Source organism: Chaetodon trifascialis, chromosome 3 (genome assembly GCF_039877785.1).
Source record: "Chaetodon trifascialis isolate fChaTrf1 chromosome 3, fChaTrf1.hap1, whole genome shotgun sequence".
Taxonomy (NCBI): Eukaryota; Metazoa; Chordata; class Actinopteri; order Chaetodontiformes; family Chaetodontidae; genus Chaetodon; species Chaetodon trifascialis.
In genome coordinates, this window is record NC_092058.1 from 12,191,649 (window position 1) to 12,208,773 (window position 17,125).

At 42.5% G+C, this 17,125-nt stretch overlaps 1 protein-coding gene across 2 annotated transcripts in view; it reads right to left on the reverse strand.

Annotated features, from left to right (window-relative positions):
* The window catches only part of iffo2b (intermediate filament family orphan 2b), a 28,305-nt gene extending 13,693 nt beyond the window's left edge, over nt 1-14,612 (reverse strand). The window contains exon 1 of one of the 2 annotated variants that reach the window (XM_070958994.1): nt 13,577-14,612. In XM_070958994.1, coding sequence (XP_070815095.1) covers nt 13,577-14,052 — 476 coding nt within the window. In that variant the 5' untranslated portion in view covers nt 14,053-14,612. The remainder of the gene's footprint in view (nt 1-13,576) is intronic. The other variant, XM_070958995.1, reaches the window with a different exon arrangement.
* Nucleotides 14,613-17,125: the final 2,513 nt, after the last annotated feature.

The following is a 17,125-nucleotide window of genomic DNA, read 5'->3' on the forward strand; positions in this document are numbered from 1 at the left end:
GGTGGTGATAGTTTTATGACACACATAATGATTTACTCTTGAAGGTTGATTTATGTCTGCCAGAAAGAAAATGATCAAAAAGATATCTTGGAGGAGACTATCAAATGATTAATGATCAAATTTAATGATCAAATTCCAAAGACTGCTATACTGTAATGCAACAGGCGCTAAGTAACAAAGGAGTAAGCAGTAAACACCTAAAGAACACAGGGGAAACTCTGAGGTGTGGTTGTGTATCATTACACACAGCCTCTGTTGCTCATAGCAAATAAAACTTTGAGTCAGACAACACCCTGTTTAAACTATACGATGTAGTGGAAAACCGAGTGGAATTTCTCAGTAAGCAGACGTCAAATTACAAGCTCAGAGAGGTATCCTGTGCATTAGAGCAGGTTAACCCTTAAACACATACCTTTAGAAACTATAATACACCGCTTCTAATTCATCTATTTAATTTTCACCCTGAAGTGAAGGTCCTGCCATTCCTCAATTTGATTTTTAAAAATGTTTGTGTCCCTTTGTCCTCATTGACCGAATGTTCACAGTTAACTGTGTGTAAACACTTATGTAGCCTAACGTTTATATCACTGAAGAAAGGCAAAATAACAGAAACACCTCCTTTTTTATTTAATTTTATACGATACAAGACATTACTTCATGAAGGTAAGATTTTTTTGCAGAGACTGCAATCGTTTTAGCTAGTCATACCTAATAAACTCGTGACTGAGAGCTTAGATTGAGCTGTTTTTCCTCTTGTCCTCATGTCAAACATCCTAAATGAATACAAACACACGCTAAGAAACACTGAAAGAAGAAAGGTATAATTCTATTTTTAGGGGGGTTTATTATTTTTAATGCAATCCCCTAAAATCTTCACAAGTAATATTTCAATTCATGGATTAATCCGTGTTATTTAAGTCTCCAGGTTATAAGAACATTTGGCAATAACTGGAGCATTTATGGGTTTCTGCAGGTAACTGGAAACAAACCATCATCAGTCACAAACACTCTATGTTAGCAATACAATATCAATATGGAACAATATTATCAAATCACAATAGCAATTAGTATTCCTTACCCTGATTAATGCTCAACTTAAAATCTATATCTAAACCTGCTGTGTTTATTAATAATAATAATAATTCATGCTTCTTTTTCTGCAGAGCATTAATTTATTCTTAAATATTTGTGAGGACACAAATTCATCCCGTGATTTATTCTGAAACAAGCCTCTCAGTCTGACCACCATGACGAGATTTTTATAGGGCCATTACAATTCATTCTCGTGAGTGCAGGCAATAGTAAAACAGGAAGTGTTACATGATAACAGATTCAAGGATCAATACATCTGGCTACATGCAGGACAAACACCCGTTCAGCTCAGCTGCTCGTATGAAATGGGACCACTGACAGTTTTGATAAATCACGTCTGAGAGTCCAGAGAGCACGTGATTCCTCCCATGGATCCCTATAGCTGTCTCTATAATGTCTCCCCCATGACAGCAGCACTCCCCCCTCCTCTACGTGCAATAACACCGTGTGCGAGCCGGGGTCGTAACTTATTTTCAGCACAGGTTCTTCCAATGATTATGGCTGGATAGGAGGGGCGTGATGGGAAGGAGCATCTTTGGCACAGAGATGTGAAATAGTGAGCGATGCAAGGCTTTGGTGAGAGGAAAAAATAAGGGGAGGGGGTTTGACTATGGTTTGCCATCGATTGAATGTCATGATGCTCTGTAATCTATAGCCTCCCTGAGACTCCACAGAGACACATACGTGGCGTGCTAATGATGCAGCCATGTGAAATGGATCGGACCGGCAGGTGGAGAGGCCCAGGAGCCCACTGTCTGACGGGAAAACGCACCAAAGTCAAAGCTTATTTCATTTCTCAGCTCCAGCTAACTCCACATGATCTCCCTGACCTCCATCCACAACACACACATTTGTCCTCCATCACCACATCTTCTCCCCGTGTCCATGGAAACTGTGCCACGGGCCTCATCGGATGCGGATGCAGATTAATTCCCGGCTCACTCGATCATGTAAACTGTGCACAGGACCATCGCTCAGTGCCCGATGACTCCTCTGCTCCATGTTCCACAAGCATGGCCAGACTTAAATATAGCGCTCCTAACCCAGACAGGACACAGACACCGAAAGGACGAGCTGGAGGAATGCTGCTGTTGCTAAGTGACCGCAGACATTTTCCCAAGCCATACTAGCAGATAATACAGGGGACAGTATTTGTCATTGCTCTGCTGACTTCTCTAAATGTTGAGAGATTTTTATTTTATGGTAATGTTTCTCATTATGGATTACAAAAGCATTTTAACATGCTCACAATGATAATGCTAGCATGCTGAAGTTTATTAAGTATGTTAACCCTCTCAGTTAGCATGTTAGCATACTTATGTTTGTTCATTAGCACTAAACACAAAGCACTGCTGAGGCAGATGGGAATGTCATTCATTTAGCAGGTAATTTTTTTTTGGAGGAACACAAATTTTGGCCTGATGATGGCGCTAAATGAAGGATCAGGAGATCCAGGTTTTTAAAATCCATCCTATGGGGACCATGAATGCATGAAATTCATAGTTTTACAAAGAGAAAAAAGTCAACCCCATGGTGGTGCTAGAGGAAAAGTCAAGATAAACACAGACAGTAAGTGCTGTACATACATACATACATATATAGACATATATAGCTATATACATACACATATTTCTGTTTACATGTGTTTTGTGTGTTCATGTCTTGTGTTGATTTGTGTGAAATATTTTTTCAGACTCGTCTTTAAAGTTCACAGCAGCACAGTGTTACCAGGTAGTTTGAAATGAACAGAAGTATGATAAATGACACCAGACCTCTTCCTAAGAACCTGCTGTGTACCTTAAATGTCTCCTCCAATAAACCAGGCTGGTTGAAGATGAACTCCTCATCTTCCGACCTTTGGGTTAAATACAACAAGTGACCAAAAAAGTTCAGCTTGGTAATGACAGATGAGGACAGCATCCCTAATTACTGGTCTCTCTATCAGTCTGCAAAGCTCGCCTTATCGAGGAGCTTTGAAAGTTGCCAGAGATAGCTCTCACTGAGCATTTTCCTTTCAAGACATCAGATGGCTTTGATCAAAATCTGGGAGGTTCAAGAGAAGAAGCATTTGCTGACATTTTTCAGCTTGTGAACGGTGAACTGCTGGCACATAAGGCACATTTACTTCTGGATTTCTGAGTCTGTCCCACGTGATAGCTTTTCTAACATTTTCAGTATCGCTCATTTTTGAGTATGACGTGTTTAAGTTTGCCCTGTTTGACTTGTGTTCTCAGTGACTTCACCACAGTCATTTCCATTTTGCTTAACAGCAATAAAATCAAATCACCTTGAAATTTGAAGGGTTATTTGCCGACACTCCCCAACATATCAATAGTTATCACCTGCAAAATAAACACGAGAAGGTTATCTGAGTTAAGTAACAAGCTTAATAGCTGCACCGGAGCTGCACGTGTGTTTCCACTGTTTGGACGGAGTTTAACAGCTGCTAGATATGCTCTTAGATAAATTATGTAAAATGCAATACAAATGGGATGAAAATGTTATTGAGTCCTCATATTAGATATCTACTGTCCATAACTGCTGCAAAAACATTTATTTAATATATGCATGCATGTATATATGCACACACACACACACACACACACACACACACACACACACATATATATATTACCACCATGGGGTTATATATATATATATATATATATATATAGTACAATTAGTGATTTTGGGAACTTAGTGCAGTGTTTCAGGACATTCAGACAAAATGTTCCAGCAGCTCGGTATCAGTTGGTGCACACTTGTCAAACCCCGGACGTAATGCATGTTTGGAATAGATTTGATAAAACAGCATTAACATTGAGGATGAGAGGCTGCGGCCACGGGGAAATGTAATAATCTGTGAGTTTGATGAATGTTCTGTCTTAAACCGGCCTCTTAATTTAAGTTCTTGCATCAGCGCTGTATTTGCTCGCTCTCAGACAGGGACTGAGCTTCTATAAGCTTAATGTGTGTCAGCAGATCTTCATGAATGCTAGCAGACCAAAACGTCATGTCATGCATAATCTCCTGTAAATCCTCGCTCAATGGAACAACCTTTTCACCGATTTCGATGCTGAAGGAGCTCTGAGAAGCAAGTTCAGGCAGAGTAAAGTCTTGTATAACGTGGACTAGCTGCGACACAACAGGGCAACATTAAACAGAAATATAGCCCGGACAGAAATCATGTTCCTGATTTGTTTGGAACAAGGTGAGACCATGGCTGACTAATTCCCACAGATCAAAGCATCCATCTGAATGGAGGGTTTGGTATGACACCAGTGGATCCTCCCTCCATACTGATGGACTGACAGATAATTGGGAGCCAGTGTTGTAACATGTCTAATACGCCTTCCTGACCCGGCCACACAACTTCACCACACTGACTTTTTTCCCAACAAAATGGGCGTGAGCCTGACTTGTTTGCGCTACGCACAAGCATTATCTAATTGCTTAACTCCAAAAGCTCTCTTTTCTCTGGCCTGAGGGATGCTGCTGTCAGGTTAGCTGTGGCGTCTTCAGAGGGGAGACGAACGCGTAGGTGTTCACATGTAATTATCATCACTTTCCAACGATGACCTCAGAGCAACCGGAGAAAAAGTGGATAATTGCTTTCAAAGAAACTTGCACAAGTGTTTATAATGGCAACAATTTCTCAAACTGTTACCGATCCATCTTTGTAGTGACACGCAAAGGTTTTGCCACTGTGAAACCACCCCAAACTTAATGGCTTGTTTGTAATGGCTGACAGTTAAATCTCTCTGCTATCAACTGAGTTCTTTGTCATGAGTTCTATCTTAAGAATAACTGATAAGCGTCTGAAAGGATTTCAATCAAGTTCCACTGAAGCATTATATGCTTTGTTTTTTTTCAAAGGCAACGAGGAGAGCTGATAACAACACGGAGCAACAAGAATTCATCTATTGCTTATTAGTGCAGGCTGCAGCAGAGGGGTGACAGAGCGATGTGACAGAAAATCACTTTTCCCTGCAGTCTTCAGTCCCTCACTGCAAACTCGCCCCACCCCTCGCCCTACCAACTCCAGTGCTGTTAAGTTGTTATTTTCCCACTGATTTAATTTCCTGCAGTCCACGTTATAGTGCCATCATAATAGCGTTGGGCCCCCGGCTATTGACTCATCATATAAGTACAAGACATTTAACTGCACAAAGCCTCAAAAGCCATGACCTGTACAGTATAAACATGAGCCAGACTTCTTATTCATCCCATAATAAAGGGATTTCAGCTGGATGTTCCGGGTGACAAATGACATGGATTTGTGAGATTTCTTGCAAGCGCACAAGGACGAGAGCACAAACAAGGGCCTGCATGCCCGGGCCATGTTAGGGTGGAGCTGAACCGGGAGCGTCATCCCATTAAATATGAAAAGAAGACGGTGATGTTTACCTCTGGCACAAATCCTCACTGGTCAGGGTGTGTGCACTCAAATTACGTGAGACATAATAGAGCTATGAGACATCAGCACGAGACAAATGTCTTTTGTAGCTCTGGGTACACACACCTGCAGGATGAACCCCAAGAGTAAACATAAAAGTGCAACTACTCTTTTCAGAAGAAATCTGGTTTCTTGACCACAGTTAGCTTTCGATTAATCACACACAGAGAACCGAAACTCTTGGCTTAGGGGCCGGATGCAGACCACAAGACCGTTTCATAACATCCCCTGCACATATACTGTTGTTTTTTTCATTTTTGAGTTTTGATAAATGGACTGCGTTTATTTAATGCTTTTACAACAACTGAAAATGTTCCAGCCACTCAAATGTGCATATTTGTTGGTTTCCTGATGAGTGTGAACTGAGTATCTGAAGATGCCACCTCAGGCTTGAGGAAATTGTGATTTTTTTCCCCCTTTTATAAGTCTAACGATTTAGTTGAGAACATAATAATTAAATAATTGTTAGTTGCAGCCTTAATTGAAGTTCATTTCACATTTAGCACTACTGCTTTACTGCACAACCTGTCAGCACGAACATCTCAGCGAGGACTAACAGCACTTTGATTTACCGCCTCACACCGAGCACCAAAATGCCTCTTTTCAGAGCCCAAAGGAAACATGGACCTGGACCACAGACGGTTTCGAGAGAGGTGGCGTTTAATGTGAGAGATAACTGTCTGAGCTGCACAGAAAAGATGCTGCTCTCAAAGAGAACGATGATATTATTACATATCTGGAGCAGGATGCCGCAGAGCAGAGGGAAGTATTCAGCTTCTAATTCATAATAAACAGGAAAAAAGTTCCACTGAGTGTTGAAACATCCTCCCTCCCAAGCAAACCTGGCCAGTGGCTCCCAAGTAATTTGATTTTGAGATCCCTGATGTGCAGTATTTCTTTTATTTTCTTCTGCAGGGGAAGGACGTGAAGACGGCTGTTGCCTTGTTCAGTGAAGATGAGGTATGTGTGGTATGAATGCACACTGAAAATCAGCAGTACTACAACAATATTTAGGTATTTCAATTACAGGTATATATTTATTGTGTTGATTTTTTGCCATACAGATAAAGTACATCTTTCTGGTTATGACTGAAGATATGGATCCTCTAAGTTACAATCGTCTGTTAGCACTACATTGTTTACAGATCATGGATTGAGCCTTTAATTTGACAGTTTTTTGTTTGTTTGTTTGTTTTTTTGCTGCTGTGAGAGCCATAAATGCTGCAACAGGAGGTTAAAGCACTTTATTTCCCAATACATTTCTGAGGAGCGTCACATCTGGTCTAGTTTAAGGTCAGCGTACAGGAGAACGGAGACAGATTTAACTCCCTGTCAAGGCTCTCGCACACAATCTTCCTATCTGGCATACGTGCAGCATCGTACCGCTCAGAGATGTGTGTGTTTGTTTTTCTAAGGTGCCTTTAAAAAAACAGCATTTCTTCTGGAATAACGAGCTTTTGAAATATAGAGGTTATTAGATCAGGTTGCTGTGCCAGCACATCCAGGTCATTGAAAAGGCGCAGCAGCATTTCGAACTGAGCAGGTCTGAACAGAGAGGCTTAGGCACTTGTTAAATTATTAGGTGTAAATAAAGATTAAGTCTGATGATTATGGTCTTAGCAGTAAGACTTACTTGACCTAACAAACTGTTGGTCTGCTGCTTTGCTTCGGGCCGCAACTGATTTTCCAAAATAATCCAGCAGCCAAACCTACAGCACGGCTCACTCCCCCCTATGCAGTCAGCGCTCACGAAAAGACAGGTGCATTCCTGCACTTTTCAATGTGGCAACGCGCCACTGCTCTCAGCTGTATCGATACCCATGAATAATCAATCGCAGCTGCGCAGCACAACAGCTCCACACGAGAGGAGAGGGAACAAAGGCACAGGGAAGCAGAGGGGAAACACGCTCCCATCACGGTATCACACGCAGATTTTCATTAGCGTTTTTTGATTTTGTTGGCCTTTTCTTTTCTTATAATGGTCCACGGACACCTAGTGCACGTTCCTAAAGGGCGAGACTGGCGCTATTTCTATATCTATATTTTTCTTACTGTATGAAAACTCATAACCCAAAACTGCTTTAATCTATATGTCAGTACTTTCCACCATTCCTGTCCTGTGCATGCACAAAAACATGTCACAAATATACAGATTCAGATGAATTTTCTGTAACAGCAGGGCACCGTTTTTAGGAAACGTTACTCAAAGAAGACTTAATAACTGCTTTTGTTGGGGACTATTTCCAGCTGCAGATTAATACACATTTGGTGCTCTAGTGCAGTGTTTCCCAGCCTTTTTGGCTTGTGACTGTAGCTGTGAGCCGTTGCCTTGTCGGGTTGATTTATTTACCTGAAGCCATAAAATTCTCCAATATTTCAGGAGAAAAAAAGGCAATAATTTGAAGACAGTCCAAACTCCCCCCACACATATTGTACTTTGTTTCATCTCTCCTAACTTATTAATCATCTCAAGACCCTTCAGATTTATCTTGCAATTCCTCTGGAGGTCCTGACCCTCAGGTTGATAACCACTGCTCTTTACAGAAGCAGGATGGTGTAGGTGGGGTTCACTCAAAATAGTGTCCGTGTTCACTGTAAAGAAGGAACATCTCAAACAACAATGGAGGTCCATGGCGCAGAGGATTAAGATATATCCCTCAGTTTTTCCGCTCAGAACGACCCAAGCTCGTAATGCTGGTGACACCTACAAAATGAGTACTTTTTCAAAGCAATAAGAGTATTAATAGTAGAGACTGCGAGTTTAAAAACGTGCTGTGAGCTTAGGCAAAGCACGCCACAGCGACAGGAAGAGGGAGTAAGAGAGGAACAATATAGACTCTAATCTGGAGCTCAATGGTGTTAGTGAACTGAGCTCTCTCTCTCTTTCTCCCTCGCTGTATCTCAGCAGCAGGGAGGCTTCCACTCCGAGAGGCCCCAGTTCAGAGCGGCGGCTGCGTGCCAGGACGTGGCGCAGGGCTGGCTGGAGGTTGGAGACTTGGTGCTAGGTGACGGCTTAGAGAAAATCCCTCTAATGAATAGACGGCCTGGATTATAGGCAGGGCAGGTCAGCACCAAAGACAGATGGGGAGAGGCTGAAGAGCTCATCAGCACTGCTCTATATGGATAAATATGACATTTGAAACACAATGCAGCCTTCAGCTTTTGAATCACAGCACACCTCACCCTGTAATTAGTCAGTTCTTCATTACAACAACCCTGAATCCTGCTTTCAAAAGAGATGCTCAGCTCTGCTTTTCACCTCTCCTAAGCGCAGGAAGAAAAGATCAAAGCCTTGGAAAAGTGTCTTCAGCGAATTCTCATCGCATTGATCCACACACAGCTAAATTCAGGGGTGTGTGAATTATTCATGCAGGAAGAACGTGCCCAAGAGGCCCGGAGAGCGTTCTGGTTCACGATACGTCCTGTGTCACCCGCACTGTGATCCAGGAGGACAGTTGTTTGGCCTCTGCTCACTGATGGGATAAACAACCAATTAGGAGAGGCCACAGCAATGACCAGGGACCTCCTGTTTGAGTCACGCCCGGGGCACAGTGTGTCGCTAATGTGTCCTATAGCACTACAGCATGTCCAAAACACTGCAGTAAGCACTGCACCTTAAAATGGTATAATACTGTAAATGATCCCGCGCTCTGCATCTCTCGCTTTCTGTCTGTGCAGCATCTCTATTCCACAGATATTCATGTAAAGTCATATCAATATACTGTCCTCTCATCTTTGGAACAAGCAAATAACTGCCCTTATCTTTATGCATGCAGCTCCTTGACAGTGTATTAGCATATTAGCACAAGTATAACTGCTGTCTCTTCGTCTCTATCTTTCTGTCTGTGCAGCAATCTGCATACTGGATGAAGCTGTCTGCAATACTGCTGCACTGACATGTAAATTCGAAACAAATGTGCACTTTGTGTCTTGGTCACATAAAGGCAGCTATCATGGGCAGCAAGACCCGGTTTCTGTTCTTAGCTAACATACAGTCTGTTGTCGGCTGTCAAATACGTTCGTCAGCGTCAGCCTCTGTTTTCATGGCCATTTTAAGCACTGTTGCACACTGGTGGCAATTACTGGCAGAGCCTCACTGACATACAAGTGATATATTTCACAGTGATCCAAGATAGTGGGATGAAAACATGTGGATGAGGACGCTGGCCTTGACCTTACCCATCCTCCTTTGCACGGTCGTTTGTCTGCATGTGAGGTCTGTAACCCCACAGCCCAGACACTGTGGCACTAAGTGGATGTGCATATGAGCTGGCTGTCTGATTTATGAAGCCTGTCCTTGAACAACTGAACATCTATGTGCTTTTTGTTCGTGTGAGGGAGCCACAGAGCGGGACTGTGTGTGTGTGTGATCGAGCACACTTTTGCATTTGTTGGCAGTGAATGAAAACAGTGCTCTGAAAGCCAGAAATTACATGAAATTGTTACGAATGTGGCCTAAATCAGTTAAAGAGCTTGACCAGATCCAAAAATACATCCAGTAACTAAAAGAACAAGGCTGTTCTCGACCAAGAGGCTGTTGTACAAGGAGAGATTTTGCAATATAATTTAGGTCAATTAAGGTTTATTGAAGAAATGAACATTTTTGCTCAAAAAACTCTAAATGGTTGAGGAAATATGAGCACACGAGCACCTTATTTCTACTGATTAGTGAAGGAACAATTCAACCTGAATCTGTGTCTTTAATACAAATCAAGAGGTTACAAAAACCCATCAGAAAAACATATGAAACTAGATATTTGAGGTATTCAAATGTGTATTTTTTACTCGTGTATCGCTAAGAAGGAAATTTACATGCAAATGAACTGAAAACAAATGAGTCAAATTAAAGATAAACTCCATCACTTTATACTGATTAATTCACTCTGCAGATTTATGTATTCTACACAATCAATCATTTCATATTAATTCCTAAAAATATTTTTTTCTGGCTCTTACTGCAAAGGTTATTAAAGGTTTCTATGACCACTGTTCACATTTAATGTGTTTTTTCATTTTCATTTTCAAAACAATATATATCAGATGTTAGAGCCATCTGTCAGAGTGCACTTTGTCTGCAAGCAGTATTATTTTTACTTTCAAGCTGCTGTAAGGGGAAATTTAAAGGGAAAGTTCAAGAGATTAAAAACAGCTTCCGAAGTTTCATCTCAGACACTCATTTGCAATACTAGCTATCATACATCATGATAATATTGGTATAATTTTTAATAAAAAGAATTCAAAACAACTAACTTTTCCACCACCTCAAGCAGAAGCACCAAAGTATGAGGCCAAAAATCCACGAGGAGCGCTGAACAGATGACGTGAGTTTAAACCACGCAGACAAACTACACCGGCTCAGCAGCACATCACCAAATTTTTAGCAAGTTTTACTGCGTGTTTTGTCACACCTCGAAAAATATCATTACTGTAGCAATACCCTGAAATACTGTGATATTATTTTAGGGCCATATCGCCTACCTCTAATTTCTGGGCCCATATTCTACATCTTTATTGTCCTGGAAAATACTATTTCTGTCGTATTTCAGCCTTTTCGTGTAATCAAGCAGCCTTTGAGCTCACTTCACAACACAACTTCATAAGGGAACGTGTTACAAACAACAACGTGTGACAAACAAATGACACCATTTCGGCCCAGGCTCAGAAAATAGGCTCCTGATCAGAACGAGGAGTACTGTAAAATGACAAGCGAGTACTTCATTTTATGAGTGCAAGTGGACAAATCAGAAATGGATCAGCTGGCCATCCATCTCTTTGCGATTGTCCACACTCGTAAAGCTTTAATAAATCACCGGGATGGTGTGGGAGCTCAGGGGGGGGCTCTGTCAGAGCTGAGCTTACGAAGCGGTCTGCGTGACACGGAGGGGGTGGGGGGGGCTGTAAGAGGGGTGGAGCGAAGGCCGAAGGAATGGCTGCATACAAAACGCACAGAACAGAAAGGGCATGGCAGGATGGGGCTCAGGGACTGAATGCCGAAACGTGACTGTAGTAAAGAGGATTTAGACAGGGAGACAGAGAGAAAATAACTGGGCAGTGAACTCAGCAGTGATGCAATTATTGAGCTCAGAGGAGAGAAGGAATGCGAGAGGCGGGGAAAGAGATTGATTACCAAGATTATTGGCCAATAAAAAGCCACTTGAAATGTGTCTCGTTCCTCACCTCAAGATGTGGAAAGAATAAAAAGAACATGTTTGCCACTTTGGTACTCGTAAGTGTCATTAAAGGAACATGTAAACACACAATACCTATACTTCTGTAAAACGTATAGAAAGCCAGCTTAGCCACAACAAGCAGCCACAGCAGAGACATAATATACATTCATGAATGGACGTGCAAAGTGCAGTAGTTTTATGTATTTTGCCAACTAAAGCCTGACTTAAAAAGCAGCCAAAATGGCAGTTTCAATGACTCGTAAAGTCGACAGCTCCCCTGTTTTTTTGCCAAAGGAGATCCAAAATTTTGGGAATCAGCCGCAGCAGTTTTCAGTTTGGCTGCTGTCCCAGTCTCTGCCGTTCATCTTCTCCTGCAGAAATGCACAAAAAAGGATATGCTGCTGCTTCGGAGAATGACTGGACAGGATACGCAGCTTCCCAGAGGAGTGGGAGAGCACACACATTCTGTGTCACTGAGTCAGTGCTCTCACAGGGAAGTCGGCGTTCGTCATAGCCGACCTCACCGAGCAGACGGAGGCCTGTTAAAATGCCTCTCTGCTTGAATCATGGCAGCAAACAGAAGCAGGCGCTCGCTTGGCATGTTCCTCCCCCAGTAGCCAGACAAGCCGGCCAGCGGTGACGCGGGTCAGCCGGGGACTCTGCAGCGAGTCCTCAAGGAAACACAATTAATGTGACTAAAGGAGAAGAACAATTGGTGGAGACTGAGGCATGCAAAGGAATTTCCTCAGAAGAGTGTGAGAACGAGCTTCAGTTCAATTCACAATAAAAGTCTTTGTGAGGCTACAGGGCTGAGGGCCCACTCATGAGAAATAGTACCTCAAGTGTAGCTCTGTCATTGTGAAATATTTCCAGTGTACTGTCAGATGAGCATCTGGTCATCATTTTGAGAACCACACCCACGCGGGACTAAGAAAGTCACAGCGATAAGACAGAAGCCATAAAGTGATGGAGGATGAAAACAGCTTCTCGATCACACCGCTCTCATCTCTCAAACCAACTCAGACATCATCTCCCTCACGATTCATGTGCTGATCATTCCCTTGGCTGATTGATCATTTGGTGTATAAAGTGTCAAAAAATTCCCATCAGTGTTTCCCTGAAAGCAAAGTGACGTCTTCAAGTGTCTTATTTTGACCCACCAGTAGTCTACAACCAAAAGATCTTCTTTTGCAGAGAATAGCGGTGAATCGTAGCATTGAATATCATGGAACCAGACCAAGTTTGGCATTTTTGTTTAAAAAAAAAAAAAAGACCTTAAATAATAAATCGATAAAACAGCTGCTGATTAATTTTCTGTCTATCGCCTCACCTTTTCAACTCTGTGAATGATGGGAATCCAATGAGCCTATCTTTAAAGGCAAAACTGATTATGTCCCTTGATTTGATGGAGCGCCACATTAGAGCATCTTCTATAAACTGCCTATAAACTGTCGCATCTACACTGAACAGGTCAACTCTTGAACTTGGGACCGCCGATGCTTTTCAATGATGATGGCTGTAGAAATACACTGTCCTGTAAAATCCTCCCAGGGGGCTTCTACAGTCTGTGGTGGGTATGTAATTACATTTTGTTCTTATTTTCAGTCTCGTTCTTATGTCTTTGTAGCTAGCCGAGGGCAGTGATGACAGGGGCCCTGACTAGAAAAGGGGGCCCACGTAAACACTATTTCAGGGCCTTCAATTCCTTGCTACTCCCCTGCAAATGATGAGTGTCAGGTCGAACACATGCGGATGTTTTCAGACACAAAAATGACTGCGCTATTGTATTTTTTAATGATGGAACGATCAACAACATCATCAGACAGAGTCTCACATCAGTGCGTCAGTCTTTACTCACTTTTTCCTGTACTCGTCCCTCTCCCGCTTGACTTTGGCCAGCACGTTATACAGAGCCCTCAGTTCTGGGGTAATGGTGTCTATTTGGACCCCGACTCCGTCCGGATGCGTCCACGTCACCCCGGGCCCGTGCAGGGTCTCAAAGCGCTCCCCTTGCCTCCGGACGTGGGTGAAGCTCCAGATGGTGCCCGGCAGTCGCGACTCGGGACCGTCCGTCTGCACCGCAACTTCGCGGGAGTAAAGGTGGCGGTGCAGGGGTCTCTGCAGAGCTTGCTGCAGCTGGCTCTCCAGCAGTTTGTTTCTCCTCTCCAGTTCGTGGACTTTGGCAAGGAAGCAGCGGAATCGCAGGTTGAGCGTTTTCAGCACATGGATGTTGGAGCCCAGGTCATTTCTCAGGGCGCTGGTCACCGCGCCCGACCCGGCGGGGACGTTGCAGACCGGGCCGGGCGGAGAATCGGAGAAAAACAGCGAGTTCATGTTGGTAAAAATCCCAACTATGGCTGTGTCTGGTTCGGATGCAGCAACAAAAAAAACTGTGGTTTCTATCTCTGCATATTCCTTCGCAATCCCACTCCCACTGGACGAGTTTCTCCTTACAATGCAGATGCTGAGAGTGACTGAGTGGCCGGAGACCCGGTGACCATCACCGTCCCTGCTGGATGTTTACCACCAAGAGCCTGACAGCATGGAGCCCTGCGGCACAAGCGAATAATGAACCCAGAAAGTCCTTTAACAGGCACCGAGGGCATTATCTTCCGAAGGAGCGAGAGGTTTGACGCAGACCGCAGCAAACACCAGCTGTACTTCCCGTCCGCCTCATCTCTGTTTGCCTCAGCTTTGTCAGGAGCTGCTGATGCTGTGCCGGGTTCATACACACAGAGGAAGACGGTCCACCTTCTCTCTTTGTCATTCCCCGTTCTCGCTGTGGCTCTATCCGGTCTCCATGTGGTGCGGTGGGATGGTGTCAGGACGCAGGACCGCAGAGCCCGGCCTCTCCGTGGTGTGCAGGGATCATGTTGCAGAGCGCTAAACAAGGCACTATCACCCACATCGGCCCCTCCCACGTCCCTCCCCCTGCCCCCCCACACCGACAGCTATAATAGGAGACTGTAACAACAATGCATCTTCCATTCACTTTGTTGTACACATGGTATTCAGGCGCAGTGTTCAGGGGATTCACAAATAACTTTTTATTTTATGTCTCTGTCAAACTTTCACCACAATAATAGTACAGCATCAATCCAGGGATATGATAACCTACTTCTCTTTTTAGTCATAGTGTATTCTACTCCATTATATGATTATATACTGTAAGGTAGCCTATTACACACACACACACACACACACACACACACACACACACACACACACACACACACACACATATATATATATATATAATTTTATTTATGTATTTATTTATTTTTCCAGGATGTAGGATGTTCAAGGATGCCCCTTTCATACCCAATCATGACACTATCACCTGTTACCAAAGAACCTGTTTACCTGTGGAATGTTCCAAACAGGTGTTTTTGGAGCATTCCACATCTTTCCCAGTCTTTAGTTGCTCCTGTCCGAACTTGTTTGAAACATGTTGCTGCATCAAAATCAGAATACGCCTATATTTACAAAATCCGTCAAGGTGATGAGGTTAAAAAAAAACCCTCTGGAAGCATGCAACTGATGTCCTGTGTAGAGAATAGATTCACAAGTGCAAGTACGAGTATAGATTCACATAGTATATAAAATTATGATGACAAGATGTAGATCGTAACACATAAGTAAAGAAAATGGATCCAGCAGGACAACTGACCAGCTTCAGGTGTTGCCCACTGAGTAGGATCTGAGCCACACTGCCTCCTCCTACACGAAAATAAGAACATCGTCTTATTAAGAGACTAATTTGGACAAATATGTTTGCCTTCATGTAACATTAGAAAAATAGAGTTATTGGAAGTTATAAATCTGCTGAGTTTCAGTTGCGCATCACGTCAAAGCTGTGGACATGTCTGACTTTGCCCGGACTTGTTTTGCTGCCAGACTGCATCCACCAGGAGAGGAGGGGTGGGTGGGGGTTAATGAGAGTCTGCATCCAATATCTATTAAGTTAATTGGTAAGTTTTGCTTTGTTTTATTCGCAACAACTATTAACTGTATCAGCACACAGGGAAAGAAACTGAGTGAAATTCTATCTTGTCCTGTGTTCACTTGGCATTTGTAAAGTTACATAGAATTTCAAAGAAGTATTTTTTTGTTTTTGGTTTATGTCACTGTGGCAGTCCAGTGATGTTAATTGGCGCTGAACTTGTGTATTGTAAGTTGTAACACAGCAAAGGGAAGAGGATAAGTGTTTTGCTTCGTTCTGTTTTGAAGCTGCTTCTGGGTTTGATTGACATTTGGTCAGCGACGGCTGTGTAGTTGACATTCAGAACTGAACCTGTTACCTGTTTAAAGTTGATGCCATGCCATAGTTTTTCCAGTTATTATTTACTTTAATCTTCTAATTTCTTTTTATTTATTTATTTTTTACTTGCATATAGATTTTGATTTATGGGGAGTGGAAATCTTTTGTAATCTTTTCTGGTCTGTTTCAGTCTGTGATGTACTTTCCCTGCCTATGATCAAAGCCCATTCTTGTCTCATACTAGGATAAATGTGCTTTGATATCATCACTGTTGTTGCACTGAATTGGAGGCTGTCTCATCACATCAATGTATACCAGCCAATAAGATAATCACTGATGATGTGGCTCTATTTCTTAAAACTCTGTTATCAGAATGATGAGTGAATGAGTAACTCTCCTGATGTCACTTAATGCGACCTCACTGAAAGTGATATGATCAGTCACAGGGAAAGAGGAGCAAAAGTCTTGGGCCTGCTTTCCTTAAAATGAGTCTGCAACATTTCTCTAAAATCTATAGGAAATTTCAGGGTTGAATCAAAACTGAAAGAGGGACTTACAGACCTAGTCAAGGGCCACACTTCCCATAAGGGCCAACAACACACCTACACTTAGAAGTACTATCTCACTGCAGTTTCATGTCGTTGCTTTGACTATGGGGCCTCCTAGTGGGTTAATCACTCCATAATCCCAAGACAGTTCAGACATTATCTTCATCCGATCATGTTATGCATAGATGTAAAATTAATTTGGGACAGCTGGGCAGTACTATGTTGCCTTTAGTAAAACAAAAAAAAAAACCAAACACACAAACAAACAAACGAACGAACAAACAACAACAACAAAGTTAAAGTAAAAATGGTAGGCACAAAAATAGATAAAGCATTACAATATGCTATTTCATCATCATGAAGGCACCTGGATTCATTATTAATCCGTATATTTTAGCTCATTTTAGCTACCTGGTATCATATCTGTATGCATTGCACTCATAAAGGAGTGCCTGCCAAAAACACTTTCAATGATTTTGCCTGCTTTATGAGTAATAGTACTTTGAACCAACACCAACACTGACCTCACTCTTAAGGCTAAGTATGTGAAAATTTATGTCAGGGAAGGAGTAAGTGTCTAGACACCAGCAACATGAAG